Source organism: Hemiscyllium ocellatum, chromosome 8 (assembly GCF_020745735.1).
Source record: "Hemiscyllium ocellatum isolate sHemOce1 chromosome 8, sHemOce1.pat.X.cur, whole genome shotgun sequence".
Lineage (NCBI taxonomy): Eukaryota > Metazoa > Chordata > Chondrichthyes > Orectolobiformes > Hemiscylliidae > Hemiscyllium > Hemiscyllium ocellatum.
This window is the reverse complement of record NC_083408.1, coordinates 53,405,184-53,424,146: the sequence shown is the minus strand read 5'-3', so window position 1 is coordinate 53,424,146 and position 18,963 is coordinate 53,405,184. Positions and strand designations below refer to the sequence as shown.

Below are 18,963 nucleotides of genomic sequence, written 5' to 3'. Positions count from 1 at the left end.
CTGTTCACTCAGCCTGTCTGAGTCCAGTTGAAGCTTTCTTGCATCCTCCTCATAACTTTGCTTTCTGTCTGTGAACCAAATCTCAATCCATGTTACTATTGCAACTCCAAAAACAAAAGGGGTAGGATGAAGAAATATTCTGTAGTTACGAGGTCACTTCCCTATTTTTCGAGAATAATTTGCAGTTCCAAGTTAACATCTTGATCAAGTGTTGGAAAGCAGAGTGAAAATGTGGAATTGAAAATAATGTTAATCAGGATATTGTAATGAGACCATGTCACTCACCAACATTGGTGCTACCTCCTCTGTAAGTCACATTTTTGATTGCAGAGGCCACATCCTTTGAATTAGTGAAATTTTTCAAGTTGAACTCAGTTTTAGGATTCTCACTGCATAATTAATACATAAAATACAACTGAAATACCATTATGAATGGATGCAAATGGTACTCAAGTCTGAATTACACAAATATTTAGAAAGAAATTTTACATGATCATTTCTCACTTCTGTTTACCTTACTTGTACAATGCCAACAAGTGGTCCTTGTGGTCCAATACCAAGCATGTTGGTGACTCTAATGACAAAATTCTTCTGAAGGTCAAATCTGCGTTTACCGAGATTCCAGCTCCCATCAAGCAGGAAGGCAATGTCAGCTTTGCACTCTGTGGATTGAAGAATTACTTTTCAAATGCAACTCAGACAAGCAATTAGATGTTGTATTGATCTAAGTAAATGGCAATATTGGACAAATCAGATTCCAGTGTGAATCCTAGCTTGACAGACTATAAAGTTTATTATTGCAAGTCAGTTACTGTGCTGGGTAGTCATAGAGTCATAGACTTGTACAGCATGGAAACAGACCCTTTGGTCCAACCACTGCATCCCAAACAGATATCCCAACCTAACCTAGTCCCACCTGCCAGCACCTTGCCCATATCCCTCCAAACCCTTCCTATTCATATTCCCATCCAGATGCCTTTTAAATGTTGCAATTGTACTAGCCTTCACCACTTCCTTTTTCAACTCATTCCATACATGTACCACCTTCTGAATGAAAACGGCCCCTTTTAGATCTTTCTCCTCTCACCCTAAACCTATGGTCTCTAGTTCTGGATTCCCCCACCCCAGGGAAAAGACTTTGTCTATTTGTCCTATCCATGCCCCTCATGATTTTATAAACCTCTATAAGGTTACCCCTCAGTCTCTGATGCTCCAGGGAAATCAGTCCAACCCTATTCAAATTCTCACTATAGCTCAAATCCTCCAAGCCTGGTAACATCCTTGTAAACCTTTTCTGAACCCTTTCAAGTTTCACAACATCTTTCCAATAGGAAGGAGACCAGAATTGTAAGTAATATTCCAACAGTGGCCTTACCAATATTCTGTCAGCCACAACATGACCTCCCAACTCCTGTACTCAATACTCTGACTAATAAAGGAACGTATACCAAACGCCTTCTTCACTATCCTATCTACCTGCAACTCCACTTTCAAGGAGCTATGAACCTGCACTCCAAGGTCCCTTTGCTCAGCAACACTCCCGATGACGTTACCATTAACTGTATAAGTCCGGTTAAGATTTGCTTTCCCAAAATGCAGCACCTCACATATATCTAAATTAAACTCTATCTGCCACTTCTCAGCCCATTGGTCCATCTGATCAAGATCCCGTTATAATCTGAGGTAACCTTCTTCATTGTCCACTACACCTCCAATTTTGGTGTCATCAGCAAACTTACTAATTGTACCTCTTACGCTCACATCTAAATCATTTATATACATGATGAAAAGTAGTGGACCCAGCACCAATCCTTGTGGCACTCCACTGGTCACAGGCCTCCAGTCTGAGAAACAACCCTCCACCACCACCCTCTGTCTTCTACCTTTGAGCCAGTTTTGTATCCAAATGGCTAGTTCTCCCTGTATTCCATGAGATCTAACCTTGCTAACTCATCTTCCATGGGGAACCTTGTCAAACGCCTTGCTGAAGTCCATATAGATCTCATCTACCACTCTGCCTTCATCAATCCTCTTTATGTTTTCTTCAAAAAACATAATCACGTTTGTGAGACATGATTTTCCACGCACAAAGCCATGTTGACTATCCCTAATTAGTCCTTGTCTTTCCAAATACATGTACATCCTGTCCCTCAGGATTTCCTCCAAAACCTTGCCCACCACTGATGTCAAGCTAACAGGTCTGTAGTTCCCTGGTTCATCCAAACCACCATTCTTAAACAATGGGACCACGTTAGCCAACCTCCAGTCTTCTGGTACCTCACCTGTGACTATCAATCATACAAATATCAGAATAAAAAAAACTGATCAAATCCACTTCTGCCAATATATTGCAGAATTTCATATTTTGGTTTAGGGAAGGGATAAACTCAAATACTTACCTCTTGATTTTCTTCTTTGGGTGATATTCAGCCTTGTCCCACAGTGTGGTCCAAATAAGTCACTTTTGCTTTGGCAAATCTACTTTTAACTAGATTTATGACCAAACTGGCTCATTGTAACTGTTAAAACAAGCTGTTGATGTCTTTAGAGAAAGAGATGGGTACTGCAGAGGATCTTCCCTTCCAAGTCCAATTTGATTTAGCTCCTTCCCCCTCTCCCTGTATCACTGACACCTTTGGTGGTCTATATTGCACTAATGGGCTTTGTCTATAAATTGATCAATTTGGGAACATGAGTTACTTACTGGTGGTGGTTCATAAGTAAAATAGTACTTAATGATTTAGTGATGGGAAAAAGTGTTCAGTTTTGTATAAGAGCACTGCTGGATATTAAAAAGAAACAGTTTGTTCAAGTGTTATAAAGGTTCCTTCAAAATTTAGCTGAATGGAACCACGTTGTCCATATACAAAACACAGTGGCATAATCCTTTGATGACCTTGTTGGTTAATCATTTAGATCATTGAAAAATTGCTGATGTATTTTTATTCCAAACAACACAACTTAACTTCGCTAAAATCCATCTGATACAAAAACTAATATTTCTTTGGGCTGTCACAGTCAATGGAGCTTACCAATATCCTTTAAACAAATATTTTTGTAACCAACTGAGCTTGCCCAATCCTCTCAATACAATCCTTTAATTGTGGAATTGGATATGAATTGCTTTTGGCAGTGTGTTAACTTTGCAATAATCGATACACATTCATTGTGATCCATTTGGATTTGGCTCCAACAGCTGAGCCTCAGCTACAATTACCCAATTAAGTAACACCATCAATTACAAATGTAATCTCTTTTCTCACTCAAACTAACTTGTGTGGGTTGAGTCTGTGAGGTTGTTGTTTTAGGGGAATCGCATTCCCTACATTAACATTAAGTACAGCCAAAGTCATTTTCTCCTGGCCTATTTACAAAATTGATTTATGAATCTATTATAGTTTTTGTTTTCTGGGAAATGGCATAGTATTCCATTTAATATTTTAAGCACCTCTTGTAATATTCAATTTGATTACCAAAAGTTTGGCTTTTGAATTTTCAATTTCTGATTCATTTTCCAATTGTTATAATATTTTTATTTCATTCCCTGTTCCTTTTACCACCTTAAGTACAATTCTTCCCAGTCCATCTCTCCATCAATCTTACTTAATGTATTAACATGTCACACTGATTTTTTTCTCCTGTCCAGAGTACTCATGAATTATTTAACTCATATCATTGAGATTATTTTGATTCACTAAGATCCAGTGAACCTTGTTTTTAATGGTTCCCCAGTGACAGATGTCAGTACTAACACCTGTACTCCAGCGACAAGGTACTGATCTATGACATCTCTATTTGATTTAGTTTTCATTGCTTGTTGAACATTTAAAAAATATTGTTTGGCCAACTCATACGCTTTGATCAGTTTCTCTCAGAAATGCGGCACAAAGGTCAAAACTGCAGTCTCTGAGCTTTGGTTTATAAACTTTTTTTTTTGATTAATTAATTAAGGAGGTCTCTCACCATATTTCCATACATGAGTTCAAAAGAATTTGATCTTGCGGATGCATTCAAGATATCTCTAAAGTCAAACAGTAACAAGGCAATTCCTTTATCCCAATCATTATAAAATTGATTACTTGTTTTTGTGGCATAAAATTTGGAGCTTTGTCTGATTTTATTTCTTTGTGTAATCCATACTTTGTAAACAAAAACTGGACTAAACTCTTTGCTTACCACTTTTGCCGAAATTTTGCCCAAAGGCACTGTCTCAGGAAATTTTGTTGAAACATCTATAACCGTTAAAAGAGCACTGATTCCCATTTCTGGTTTTTGATGCAAGACCTTGTTAAATAGTTTTGTTTTAAAGCCCTGGTATCGGAATTGAAAGTGCAGGTTTAATTGATAGTTGTGGTTTCCTCATAGAGTCATAGATTTGTACAGCTTGGAAACAGGTCCAACTAGTCAATGCCAATCTTGTTCCAAAACTAAACTAGTCCCACCTGCCTGCACTTGGCCCCTATCCCTCCAAACGTTTCCTATACATGAACTTATCCAAATATCTTTTAAATGTTGTAACTGTACCTTCGTCCACCACTTTGTGTGCTCATGATCTAATATGTGTGGCATTTTTGGCAAAATTTAATTCCATCATTATGTAATCCTGGCCAATAAAAATACTTAGTCTGTGTTTTCTAATATCCAAGTGACATGTCACTGGAATTTTGGGAGCCACTCCTAAAAATTCATTAGGAAACTCAAACGAGTCTACTATCCATTCCTTATTATCTGGTTCTTGAGGTGGTCTCCCTTTCCTCATTTAACACCTTTTCATTTAAATAATAACACCTAGATATTGATTTGATTCAGTTTCAGGGTAGGCTGTTAGATAAAGGTCTCTCATTTCCAGCTGTAACTACTGCATTTAAATTAACGCAGATATTCTAAACATGCCAGCCTCTTTCTTGTCATCTTTTTTTACTTAAGTATTCAAAAATAGTGATTTTTGAATTTCCTGAATTTCCAAATCATCTCCCTTATACTTAGTCTCCTTCTCTTCCTGTTCAATTATTTGAACGTGAGATCTAGACAAAACACAGTGTGGGATCAATCCAGAATGTTCCTCCTTTAGCATCTCACTTTCTGTCACTTCTAATCATTGTTACCTTCTCACAATTAAGTCAACATTTTTGACCCAGCCAAGCCTTTCCTTACGATAAAATCTATTCCTTCTGTAGAGATTTCTTCCATGACTTCAACCACAACTTAGACTCACAGATGTTTACAGCACAGAAAGAGGCTGTGCTGCCCATCATATCTGTACCGGTCAACAAAAATCTGAATACATATCCCATTTCCAGCTTTTCACCCATGGAAACTATTGCAACACCAGTGAATATCTAAATACTGCTTAAATATTAAATATTAAGAGTTTTCTGACTCAGAAACCATTTCAGGCAGTGATTCCCACCGTGAGTGGAAAAAAAACTTGTTTTTAACTCTCCTCTTGGCCTTATACTTCTTACCTTAAATCTATCTTCCCGGTTTACTGGCCCTTCTATTATAAGTGCCTCCCTAACCCGCTGCCGCAACCACCACCACCACCCCCCCTATATCAAGGCTTCTCATAGTTTTACACACCTCCATGAAGTTCTTGATCTAACTTTGTTACTCCAAAGAAAACAACGCCAGCCTATCCAATCTTTCCTCAAAGTCCGGACCTTCCAGTCCATGTAGCATCCTGGTAAATCTCCTCTGCACTCTCTGGTGCGATCAGATCCTTCCTATATTGTGATGATCAGAACTGTACGCAATACTGTGGTCATGGAATAACCAATATTTTATACAGTTCCAACATAAACTCCATATTCTTATTTTTCCATGCCTTGGCCACTATTCCACATGAATTCTTAACCACTTTACTGATCTGCCCTGTTACCTTCAAGGATCTGTAGATCTTCTGATCTTCAACATATTTGCAGTGTGATTCCTTACCTCGTTAACCCTCATCAAGTGCATTATCTCACACTATTGCAGGGTCATTTCAATTTGCCAACACACGGCCCGACTGACCAATCTGTTGATATTCTCCGGCAGTTTCTATCTCCTTAAAATTTACCATGCTACAATTTTTCATATCATCTGCAAACTTCTTGATTATACCCCCTATATTTAAGTTTAAATCGCATTAATGTACACAACAAACTGCAAGGACACCAACACAGAGCCTGGCAGAACTCCACTGGAAACAGATTTCCAGTTTCAGAAACTGGGTGCCTGGTGCTTCCTCCCTTGCTCTCTCGATTCCAGGGATACATCTCACCTGGGCCTACAGATTCATCAACTTTTAAGACTGACAAGTCTGCTAGTGCACCACCCTCCCTCCCCACTCTTTCTCTATGTTATTTTTTTCCTGTATTTTACAGTCCTCCACTCTGATGCCTATATCTGCATTGTTCTTTACCATTGTGAAGATTGATGCAAAGTATGCATTATGGACTATGCCTACATTTCCAGGTGTGCATTCAGATGACCTCAGTGATTCCTAATGGGCCCAACTCTTTACTGAGTTGATTTCATGCTCTTTGTATATTTAAAGGAACCCTTTAGGTATTTTTTTTATATCTGCCCGGGTTTTCCCTTTCTTTTATTTTACCCTTACTCCAACCTAATTACGGACTAGAAAAATCTTATTTTTACTTATATCTTCAATTTGACTCAAGTCCACTCCTGGTCAGTGTGCTTATCTGAGAGTGTTCTCACCCTGTCCTCTCAGTGATGTAGACTGTCTGTCACAGGGTGCTCTCCTCACTCACTCTTTTCAATCTATTTAATTCTCATTTATCAAGTCACTCTATGTAATGGGATATGATGCAGCCAATTAATGTTATTTTCCTTCATTAGACTGACTTGCCCCAGTGTCTCCCAATAACTTTATGGATTTATCTTTTTATTTAGAAAAATGAAATATCTCTCACTCAGAAATTGCTCGACTACCTGGATTTAGATTTTTGTTTAGATTACTTACAGTGTGGAAACAACAAGTCCACACCGACCCGTCGAAGAGCAACCCACCCTACATTTACCCCTGCCCCTAACACTACAGGCAATTTAGCATGGTCAATTCACCTAACCTGCACATCTTTCTGTGGGAGGAAACCAGAGCACCCAGAGGAAACCCACGCAGACACAGGGAGAATGTGCAAACTCCACACAGTCAGTCGCCTGAAGCGGGAATTGAACCCGGGTCTCTGGCGCTATGAGGCAGTAGTGCTAACCACTGTGCCGCCCATAACTCTCCATTTCCAGTAGGTTCTGAGGAAACTTGTTCTAATGATATCACTACTACAGTTTTACAATATTGCACTTTTCTCTAAGGATTTCTTAGGTATTTCTATTCAAGGAATTGGATCGCCCATTTAATTTCAAATAAGTAGTTTTAGTATGTCTAGCCTTATTACATGAAAGCATACTAATTTCATTGTATCACTTTGTATGGTTCTAGTTTTCCACCTTTATTTTTTCGGCATCTCATCATTTGTTTCCTAAAATGATTAGCGTTGCCATTCTTCCAATTTCTGTTTCTCAAATTTCTTTACCGCTTCCCAGTTGACCATCTACCCACCTGTAACTGAGCGAAGTATGTCAGGATCTGGCAGAACTGCTGCTTCTTGGCTTTTTGACATGCAATGCTCAAATTCCTTGGATGTTGCTGGCATATTATTATAGAATTTTTCCATACTTATGATTTCTCTCATACTCTCAAAACTTTTCTCCACCTTCACTGATCCCATACATTTATATTTCCCTTGCAAATTCTGAAAATGTTTCATCAGGTTATTTTGATGTAGTCCTAAATTTTAATTGCTAAACTTTAAAGACAAACTAGTCAGCAGTGAGTATTGTTCTTTTAACAGCTTCATAGTCTGCAGGCTGTTTCTGACCATCTGCTATCCTTATTCATGGCTGGACCTACTGAGACACTCTATGTGTGTTTTATCTTCCTAGGTATCATTTCAGCTTTCCATCCTTTTAATTCTAAGTACTTGGCAATCATTTTAAGCAACTCGATATTGACACATCCTGCTTTTATTTCTACCTCCAATTTATCCACTAATGCACTCAATAAAGCATTAGTCAAAGGTTTCAAATAGTCCATTGTTAAGACTTGTACTTCCAGAAAAGTATTCATAATTTCTACTGTCAAAATTTCAATCTGTAATATAATATATCACAACCCTTGTTTCTTTCCTAATGTCCAGTATCTCCACCTACTTTACTTTAGAGAATCACAGATCTCTCTTACAGTCAATAGATGTCTATCCTGAAAAGCTCCCAGTTTTATTGTGATCCCAGCTGGTGATATTGGACAAGTCAGATTTCATCATGAAACCTAGTTTGATAGACTTTAAGATTTATTTCTGAAATTTGGCTATTGTGGTGGCCATGTCTTTTAACATATTCACACAAGACTATCAGTGCACTTTTAACAAAAGAACATTAACTTATTACACAAGAGAAAAAAATGCTATGTATATACAAGATGATTTGGAAAATTCTTATGAACAGCATCAAGGAAGATGTAACCCTTTTTCCAGCTATACCTTTTACACTCGACTCCATTCAAGTATCTCTTCTAACTTCACTTTAAAGCTTCATATTTAATTGACGTGGCTGTAAATATTTCCGTTGAGTGCTTTTCTGCATGTTCCCTCATGTAACTCACCAACGTGTGATTCTCTCTGTCTATCCTGAGACATGCAGAATGATCTCTGACTAGGACTATTTCGAGGCTGCTAAAAGCAGCTTAAAACTTCCTTCCAACTGTATTGGTCTGAAGACTTCAACAAACTAAATTGCCCTTCTGTTGTTACAGACATTTTCTTTGAAACTTAATCTACTTTGGTCCCTGGCCTCCCCTTTTGTGGTAAAAAAAAAGAAGCCAACAAAAAGCAGCAATTATCTCACCAGTAGTTTGTTGAGTCATTTCAATTATATCACATGAATTCTTGAAAGGGCGATAATTAGATCACTGTTCCAAATGACTTTCTGACCCCTTCTTAAATAAAAAAAGATCAGACCTTCACAGCACTGGAAACCAAAAACTCATTTAACCATACCATAGAGCCCACAATTCCAAATAATAATATTTGATAAATTTTCATCATAACATGGAAGAACCCTTACCCTTGTTCACTTTTGAATTCTTTTTTCCTGATTTTGCAGCTTTTTTCTTGGTTGGTTTTGCTGCAGTATTTAAATAATGAAAAATATTAGTTCACATTTGTTTTTTATGCATTTTATTTTGATCTGTGCACAAACAGTCTATGACATTACATTATTAAAACTAAGAAGGGGAGAAGGTTGTTTGTAAGAAAATGGAGCATTTTTCAGAAAGCTTGTTAAAAATATCAGAACTATACAATAAGGAAGATAATTGAGAACTGAATCATTTGCATTTTCAATTATATGAACATTGTTCAGAAGCACACCTCAAACTGATCCTCTCTGAACCCCCCTCTAATCTACTTTGTCTTTCTCTGTATCAGTAATTAGACTTTGACAGACAATTGCGTTATCATATGGTCTGAAATTAAAAGAAATGGATGCAGATGATCATGCAATCTCAAATTAAGTAATTAATTCTGAGACTAAGTGGTTTTACCATGAGTGAAATTCCTTTTGAAAAGCAGTGCCCCTTGAAGTGTATATACTTCGAAACCAAGTGCAAACTGAAACAATTGTAATAAAGTCTGATGTCTTGTGCAGTTCACCTATATTTTCTGGGTACAGAAAGCATTATATTGGAAGAACATATTCGATGACATAATGCCTGTAATTAGAAATTTGATGCTGAAATCTTTGGAAGGAATTTTGTGTTCCACATATATAAGGGATGAAATGTCAAACAGGGACATTAGCCTGATCTTCTTGTTAGTTGGACAGTGAATGTACCCTGAAAGATGTGTTCAAGATCTTGCAGATGTCCTGATCCACTAACTATGCAGTAATTACCTGGGGAGTTAGGACTTCCATTGGGCTATTGCCTAGTGCCTGGACCCTCCAAAAGAAAAAAAACAGTTCTGAGACTTTGATTGGATGGTTCTACCACACTTAGCCAGGTAAAGTCAGAGGCATTAAATCTGTTCTAGACCCTAGGTAACTATAAAACCACCACACCTCCCCCCACCCCCACCCCACCCCCATTACTCTGATGGACCTACTCCACATCTCCACTCCATCCCACATACCTGCCTGGCCTTTCTGGCCAGCTGTTTCTCTTTTCCCCATCCCACAACATGGGCACTCAGTCCAACTGCCCACCCTCATCAAACACCCAAGTGGACCCAAACTATTCTCTCACTCACTTACCTGTCACTGAAAACCCCCTCCCACCCACTTAGTGACTGAACCCTTCACCCATTTGCCACCCTACCTCCTCACTTACCTTGCACACTTACCTTTTTTCATTAGCCGTTAAGGTGGCTTTATAACTTTTCAACATGTAATACTACAGAAAAGTGAGGATTTGGGTTGGGGATGGGGATATGGTTTCTGGGACTACTATCTGCATGGTTTGCTGGAGTGCTTCTGTTGTGAAGACTCTTGCCTCAAACATCCAGGCGGAGAATTCGTGGAAAGATAAGTGGGCAGCTTCTGGTCTGACCTGAGATAGAAGCAGCATTTTCTTACCTAGCCGAGAGGATTTTGTGTGGAAAAGTATAGAAGTCATATGTGTGAAGTTTCACTGCTGGAGTAAAATTTTGGAAATAGGCAGGATGTTGAGGTACAGTTGCAAAAGCAATTGTGGTCCTGGGTTGATTGAACTAAAGCGTTTGCTCTATTCACAAGTTTTGCAGGGGAATGGCGTAGCTCCAATTTGTGAAAGATAAATCTAATTATGAAGTATTCCTTTCTTATGTAATTCATAAATCTGCACAGCTTTGAAGCATTGCTTGTTCTTGGAGTGGAAATTTTATCTGAAATGTCAAAAACTAAGCAAAAATCTTAAGACACTGAGATCTTTACAAATGGTCATCAGTTGGGTTGGACCTTCTTGAGTTTTCCCTCATCCATGTTTGGTTTCTTTCCCCAATCTGACTGTTCAGGTAATTCATGGATACCTGAGTGAATGTTTCTTAAATCTGAAGGCTCTCTAAGGTAAAATGCCAAGATGTCTATTATTCTAACTCAAGTATACCAATTTCAATTGTAAATTACTCCAATTCACTGGTGGGTGAAGCAGATTGATCATAAAAAAAAATGATTCTGAAGGCACTGTGATGGCTATGTTTAAAGCCAAAATACAGAGTTGTAGAATTTGACTGTTTCAGGACCACATCACTACAAACACAATAGAGTGCTGCTGACTGAACAGATAATTTCTGGGAGCAAGGGGTCCAGGTCTCAGAATGTCTAACAGTTTCAGAGTTGAAATAATTAACTCCTTGGAAACCGGAGTAAAAGCCAAAAGGAAGACAAATTCCATGCTGGAACTGTTCCATTTGTTGAATCTTTTTACCTATAACTGTGTAGATGTTAATACTGTGTAAGAGAACGTGTGGGAAAGGGGCAGGAATCTAATGCAACCTGGTTTTGGTCTGTGACATCTCGAAATCTTTCTTGTTAGTGCTGTGTGAGTCAAGGCCATAGCAGAGTGGGTGCCAACTTCCTGATCTAGATACACATCAATAATGCAATGTCACGGACCCCCTTCCTGTACTAGTGTGGTAGCAGGAGAGATACACTCCGGTGGAACAGCTGATTAAGATATTACAGTAGTTAGTGTCCAAGGCAGGACAATATTCATTCAAAATCAAAGCAATAGAAAAGTGTTCTTAAAGTTCAAATTGCTATTAGTTAAAATATTTGTACGGAAATAATGGTAAATGTGATTACGTCTTTCACATATTTTATTTTGATAGTTGGTCGTGAAAATGGTACAGATATTGCCAATCTTTTCAGATCAATATAATTAGAATTTTTCCACTTTTATTGGATTATTGAAACTAAATTCATAAATTTAGAAATCTACAGATAAGCCATTTGTTTCCAGCAACCACTATGTTTTTGTACTCTGGCAATAATTCTGAATTGATTGTTTCTGCTCAAGCAAGGTTTCTGCACCTCTAGACAAATACAATTACACAAGAACACTGCATTGTGTGCAGTAATTATTTCTGAGCTGTGATTAACTGAAGTGCTTCACAGGCAACAATAGAAATCTTCTCAGTCACCTTTAATTGTATGGGCTATTTCCCTTATTTAAAAAAAAGCCTGAATGTAAAATAACTCCTCAATTAAAAGGAGAAGGAAGTGTTCCTCATAATACCGATTGCCAATTCCACAAGCTGATTCAGCTGATTTCAGAACATACCCAGAAGGCCTGCAGACTCTAGTTTCTCTTTAAATCTGCATGAACCTGCCTTGTTTTTAAAAATCACTTCAACATAACTGAATCCCAAACACCTTTCTGTGAAGGGACATGCAACAACAATCCCAAGAAATGAAACTCGTACTTATCATAAAGGTTTACCAAGAGAGGTTTTGAAAAGAACAAATGTGTTACTTGAAGCATCAACCTTGAATTTTACCTTTTTGCTTCATATTCCTACCTGTAAACAATTCCAGGTAATAGTTTTGCCCGACATTCTGGTCTGGCAATGTAGTATTTTCCATCACTTCAGATGACAGGAGAATGTTATAGACATTCTACATATTTTTTCATCACTACATGTGTTTGGAGTTTATCCAATTTTGATTTTAAATTAACTGTTAAATCTAGAGTAGGCTAACTCAACTGTGACAGATAATAAAGATGCAAGATTCAGGTCATAGGTAGGACTATCTGCTTCTGAAGATATTGACTAGATGTTTACATTTGTAAAATGATCAGGAAAAAGACTGTAACAATCACCATGGAGTAAAGGCTAACTATACTTTTAATCTAAGAATAACTGCAGAACATGTGCATTAGAAGTTTAATTGGGTTAAACAAAACTGCCTCAAAGAGATTGCTGATTTAAATACCCAGCAGTCTCACAATGCAATCATGCCTTGGAGAATGAAAAAAATTACAGAAGCTTTTCAAAACTCCTTGTCAGAGACAGATAGTATTCTCATACAACTGAAAAAAAATAAAGGGATACATTGACGTAGGGAAGGTCCTCTTTTGCAGCAATATTCAAAGTTCCAAAATCACTATGGAAACCATTGAGGAAATCTTGCTTCTCCAATTTATGAGTGAAAATCTTTTGTTTCAAAAAGAACAGAAATCTTTGCTTAAGTTTACAGAAGACTAGCATGGTAAATTAAGACCATAAGACCATAAGACATAGGAGTGGAAGTAAGACCACTCGGCCCATCGAGAATACTCCACCATTCAATCATGACTGATGGGCATTTCAACTCCACTTACCAGCATTCTCCCCGTAGCCCTTAATTCCTCGAGACAACAAGAATCTATCAATCTCTGCCTTGAAGACATTTAGCGTCCCGGCCTCCACTGCACTCCGTGGCAATGAATTCCACAGGCCCACCACCCTCTGGCTGAAGAAATGTCTCTGCATTTCTGTTCTGAATTGACTCCCTCTAATTCTAAGGCTGTGTCCACGGGTCCTAGTCTCCTCGCCTAATGGAAACAATTTCCTAGTGTCCACCCTTTCCAAGCCATGTATTATCTTGTACGTCTCTATTAAGTCTCCCCAAAATCTTCAAAACTCCAAAGAATACAATCCCAGGATCCTCAGCTGTTCCTCATATGTTAGACCTACCATTCCAGGGATCATCCGTGTGAATCTCCGCTGGACACGTTCCAGTGCCAGTATGTCCTTCCTGAGGTGTGGGGACTAAAACTGGACACAATACTCCAAATGGGGCCTAACCAGAGCTTTATAAAGTCTCAGTAGCACAACGGTGCTTTTATATTCCAACCCTCTTGAGATAAGTGACAACATTGCATTTGCTTTCTTAATCACGGACTCAACCTGCATGTTTACCTTTAGAGAATCCTCGACTAGCACTCCCAAATCCCTTTGTACTTTGGCTTTACTAATTATACTAATTGCATATGAGACAATTTATTTTACTGCATTTGTCTTTGTCAAGAGTGTGTTTATGGAATGTCATTATATTGGAACAGTTACTGTTTAGTAGTTAATCTAGTATTCTGTTATGTTTTCCAGTTGAGTTGTTATTCCAATTTCTTTTGTTGCATTTTAACTGTAGTGTAGGAATTAAGTGTGTTTTTCTTCAAAACTGTTAGTTTAACCAATCGAACACCACACTTGGCACTTGTCTTTAAAATAAGAAAATGTTAGGGTCTAGGCTACCTTCTTCATATATTTTGAGGGGGTTTGATTTGGCCCATAACATTATATGTTGCGGAGGTGCAGTGGGTGGGGTATGTAGAATGAAGAGTAACTGGCTGTTGAGCATAACAAGCTGTGTCATGAAGTCAGGTCAAATGGAACTGGATCCTGAATCTGTAAGGTTCCAGAGAATGCCTTCTCTGACAATCCTTTGTATATCATTACCTTGAAGAAAACCTGATAATGTTCAATAAGTCTCATTTTACTATAACCACCATTTAGGAAAAGTTAAAATTCAAACTACAAAGACTCAGATTAATCATTTTGCAGAAAACACCTCGTCTTCTTTCTCTAAATATTACCATTCATTTAATTGCCAGTCTGCAACTGGTGATGTAATACTACTTATGATGATTAAGGTGAAGTAATCAAATATTAAAAGAAACACGCTATTAGGCAAGTTGATATTAGGTTTGGGGTTTTTTACCCACTCAAAATAGGAATTAAAAACCAAATATACTAGGAAAATTAAACAAAATTGATTTATATCTTGTAAAGTGAAATTGGCATTGTCAGATTTAATGCATTGAATTTCAATCTATTTCGGCAACATACAGTATGTTGGGATTTCCCACTAAACAATACAAACCAGCCATTGGGATAATTGTTGCTTTTGGTGGTCCAGATACTTCGAGCGCTTTCCTTCCAATTTCTGCAGAAGACATTAATGTTAAGATTTCAAGCAAATTAAGAGTAATAGAATGAATAACAGTAGATTAATTGACCTATGGATCTCATTCTTACTTTCGTCAGAGCAATCTAGACAGTCCCACTCTCCGAATCGACAGCCTTTCCTGTGCAGGTTAATCTTCCTCAATGTCCATCTAACCTTCTTTTGAAAGCATTCTCATGGGAGCAAATTCCAGGTTATTGCCACTTACTGCATAGAAATGTTTTTTGTAACATTTCCCTGCATCTCTTTCCAGACCTTAAATTTGCATTCCCAGGTCCTTGCATTATAAAACTATGGGAAATATTTTTAACTGCAGCCTTTATGACTGCTGACACAATGCTAACATATTCCACAATGCTTTAATCAAACCCACAGATAGCTATTGCTGAGCAGTCAGTTAATTTACTCTGGTGATAGCAGCACTGTTCAACTTTTCAAAATGTACCTCTGGAGTTTACATTTTGCCAGAGTATATAAGCCATTTCTAATTAATTCATCTTTTCCCCACATTTAATGAATGTTAATAAAATTGTGCTTGCAGAAAATTTGCAATAAAAATGTATAGTTTAATTAGCAGGCAGTTAATTACAGAGAAAGGAAACATTTACTCTGTTCACATTTCCACAACTTGTGTTTTTGTAATTAAATTTTCACTCTCATTTGTTTATTTACAATTTGAAAGTTTTGAGGATAATAAAGGGCTGCTCACTGGAGACTGAAAAGGAGCTCATCCATCGAGTAAGTGGCAACGAATTTATCCCATTCGCAGTAGAGGATTGATAATTTTTCTGTCCTCGTAGTTTCTGAAGACGAACACCTCCTCCCAGAGTGTTAATCACACCACTGGAAGAAACCACAAGAAAAAACAATGCAGCTGGATAAAATTAAATCTTTAGCACTTCATTTGGGAAAAAGTCCCCATAAGTGTAGGTTAGCTGTCATTTACAAAAGTGACTAAGTAATTCGTAAGCTGTTAGGCACCTTGAGACTATATAGATACACAATTTTATTAATTTAGTTACAATATCATGAATTGAAATAGCATCCAAACATTAGTTTGGAACATGTCATTGACAGTATCTAATAATTAGTATTTAGCTTTCAGAAAAAAAACATTTGAATGTGTTGTATTACTAAAGCATTACTCCTTACATGGTTACAATGTGGAAATCCCAAGCTTAGCAAACAGTTTTACAGAAACCCCATTGCTCATGATAAAAATGAGATGGCTATTATTTTTAGGGGTCCCAATTAAATAAAAAAGGGTAACCCCACAATGAGGAGAAATATTTGAAATTACTGACTGATTTAGATTTTGAAACTTTCTGTCATGTTTTTCATTTTCCAAAATCCATACAGTGTTCAATTCACAGAAGTAAATGGAGATATGATGTTAATAGCGAAATATGTCATGCACAGGAACAAATAAAAGTTACAATACTGCAATTGTTCATTCTTCCAATTAGGTCATGTCAGGAGAAATCTTGCATACGAGATAAATGTTTTAATCACATATACCCACTCTGTTCCATTTTCCACCCTAATCTTGAATATTGGCATGATTACTGCTTTAGTGGTGAATCCACTAAATGAATTCTGTGGCGAGGCCTAGGGAATTCTCTTGCTGTATTTTACTAAATGCCTCATTAACTACCTACCCCACTCCAAGGCACCCATTTTATCTGATTCTGGCCCTGTCTTAACACACCATTGCTGGAACAACTCACCACTTAACATATATCCGCTGAGGGACCGACACATCCTTTGTGCTTGTGCCATCTTTAAAAGGATGTTGCAAGCTGAAACTGTCCTGCTCACTCAGATTGTTTGTTAAGATATCGAAGAAGGGGATGCTGGTGTTGTGATTCTCCAGCAGGGACCTGGAAGGTCCGGGGTGCGGGGGTGGGACAAAGGAGGGTTGTGCTCTTCCTAGGGGATTGCCAGAGATGGACGTGCCACTGGACCCTGCCAGCCTGGTCCAAGCTCACCACCCAGGTCAGTGCCATCGTGAGAATTTGGAGGAATGCCCAGCAGTGCAGTAAGAAGGTCAAATGACTGTCTTTGCTCCACTAGAGTGAATGCTGCACTGTTTCTTCTGCTACCTCACACTCACTGCTTCTATACCAACCTTCCACAAAGGCACATGCTTTCCATTCTCACATGTGTCTGCTACACCTTCCCACACCTCCTCTCACCCTCCGCAATCTCCCACACCACTAGCCTGTGTAGTTTCTGTGCTGCTTTCTCACACCGTCACTCAGCCTGCCCACCTCTGCCAAAGCATGACAGCTCTCCTGCCCATGCTGATCTCACTCAATCCCTCCTTTCTCTCATTGGCTAGTTACCCATAACAGGGCACAGCGAGGCCACACACAAAAAAAGCAAAGAACTGCAGATGCTGAAAATCAGAAACAAAAAACAGAAATTGCTGGAAAATCTCAGCAGGTCTGCCAGCATCTGTGAAGAGAAGTAGAGTTAGTGTTTCGGGTCCAGTGGCCCTTCCTCAGATCCTTCTTGTTCAGTGAGACAACACATTGAGGGGTGCCCAACATTAGGTTCCTCCCTTCCTACGAGAATCTGAACCCTTACAGGGAAGGACAATGACTGCTCCTCCCGAGGTGTTGAGATATCCATGTCCTGCCAACTGAGTTAGTACCATTCCTCAATCCACTGCAACTTTCAAAGTAACTCCACTGTCAGCATCATTCATTTCACACAATTTCTAACCATTGGCCATGACACTTTCACTCTCATATTCTGCAGGTACTTCCAATATCATGATGGCCTCTGCAGAGAAATGTCTGGCTGCCCCAGAAGCCACCTCAATCTCTGAGGGTGGTTGTACCAAGGCCTCAGAGGATGCATCTTTGCAACTCCCACCAGCTCAGGGTCAGCGCGGCCCCCACCAGCTCAGGGTCAGCGTGGCCCCTCCATCTCAGCTGTTGAACCAGGGAGTATATGTAATGGGAGGGATAGGAGGGTGAAACCTATTGAGGGCACTTTGATAGCAAGAGCAACATCGGATTTTAGTTGACATTTGCACTTTTGTATATCATTGATTTAACCTTATGCCTGGTTATTAGTCTCTCTGAGTAAATCCAAATGTCTTGGTCACAGCATCAGACATCACTTCATGGTTGGTCACAGACAGGGTTTCATGGATGGAGATCTGTGCTGACAGCCATAAGATCATAAGACATAGGAGTGGAAGCAAGGCCATTTGGCCCATCAAGTCCATTCTGCCATTTAATCATGGCTGATAGACATTTCAACTCCACCTAGCTGCACTCTACCCGTAGCTCTTAATTCCTTGCGAGATCAAGAATTTATCAATATTTGCCTTGAACACATTTAATGTCCCGGCCTCCACTGCCCACCATTCTTTGGCTGAAGAAATATCTCCTCATTTTCATTCTAAATTGACCCCCTCTAATTCTAAGGATGTGCCCACAGGTCTAGTCTCCCCGCCTAACAGATACAACTTCCCAACGTCCACCATTTGTAAGCCATGCATTGTCTTATAGGTTTCTATTAGATCTCCCCTCAACCTTCTAAACTATAATGAATACAATCCCAGGATCCTCAGCCTTTCATCGTATGTTAGGCCTACCATTCCAGGGATCATCCATGAGAATCTCTGCTGGACACGCTCCAGTGCCAGTATGTCCTTCCTGAGATGTGGGGCCCAAAATTGAACGCAATATTCTAAATGGGGCCTAACTAGAGTTTTATAAAGTCTCAGAAGCACACCGCTGCTTTTATATTCCAACCCTCTTGAGATAAATGACAACATTACATTTGCTTTCTTAATCACCGACTCAACCTGCAAGTTAACCTTATTAGAATCCTGAGCTAGCACTCCCAGATCCCTTTGTATTTTGGCTTTATGAATTTCCTAACAGTTTAGAAAATAATCCATGCCTGTATTCTTTTTTGCAAAGTGCAAGACCTCACATTTGCTCACGTTGAATTTCATCAACC

The 18,963-nt window shown here is 38.7% G+C and overlaps 1 protein-coding gene across 1 annotated transcript in view; it reads right to left on the bottom strand.

Annotated features, from left to right (window-relative positions):
- coch (coagulation factor C homolog, cochlin (Limulus polyphemus)) overlaps positions 1 to 18,963 on the bottom strand; it is a 62,152-nt gene that overhangs the window by 14,321 nt on the left and 28,868 nt on the right. The window contains exons 5-9 of the mRNA XM_060828382.1: positions 15,692 to 15,825; positions 14,899 to 14,961; positions 9,127 to 9,186; positions 515 to 662; positions 286 to 389 (exon numbers count right to left, since the gene is read on the bottom strand). Of these exons, the coding sequence (XP_060684365.1) occupies positions 286 to 389; positions 515 to 662; positions 9,127 to 9,186; positions 14,899 to 14,961; positions 15,692 to 15,825 (509 nt within the window). The remainder of the gene's footprint in view (positions 1 to 285; positions 390 to 514; positions 663 to 9,126; positions 9,187 to 14,898; positions 14,962 to 15,691; positions 15,826 to 18,963) is intronic.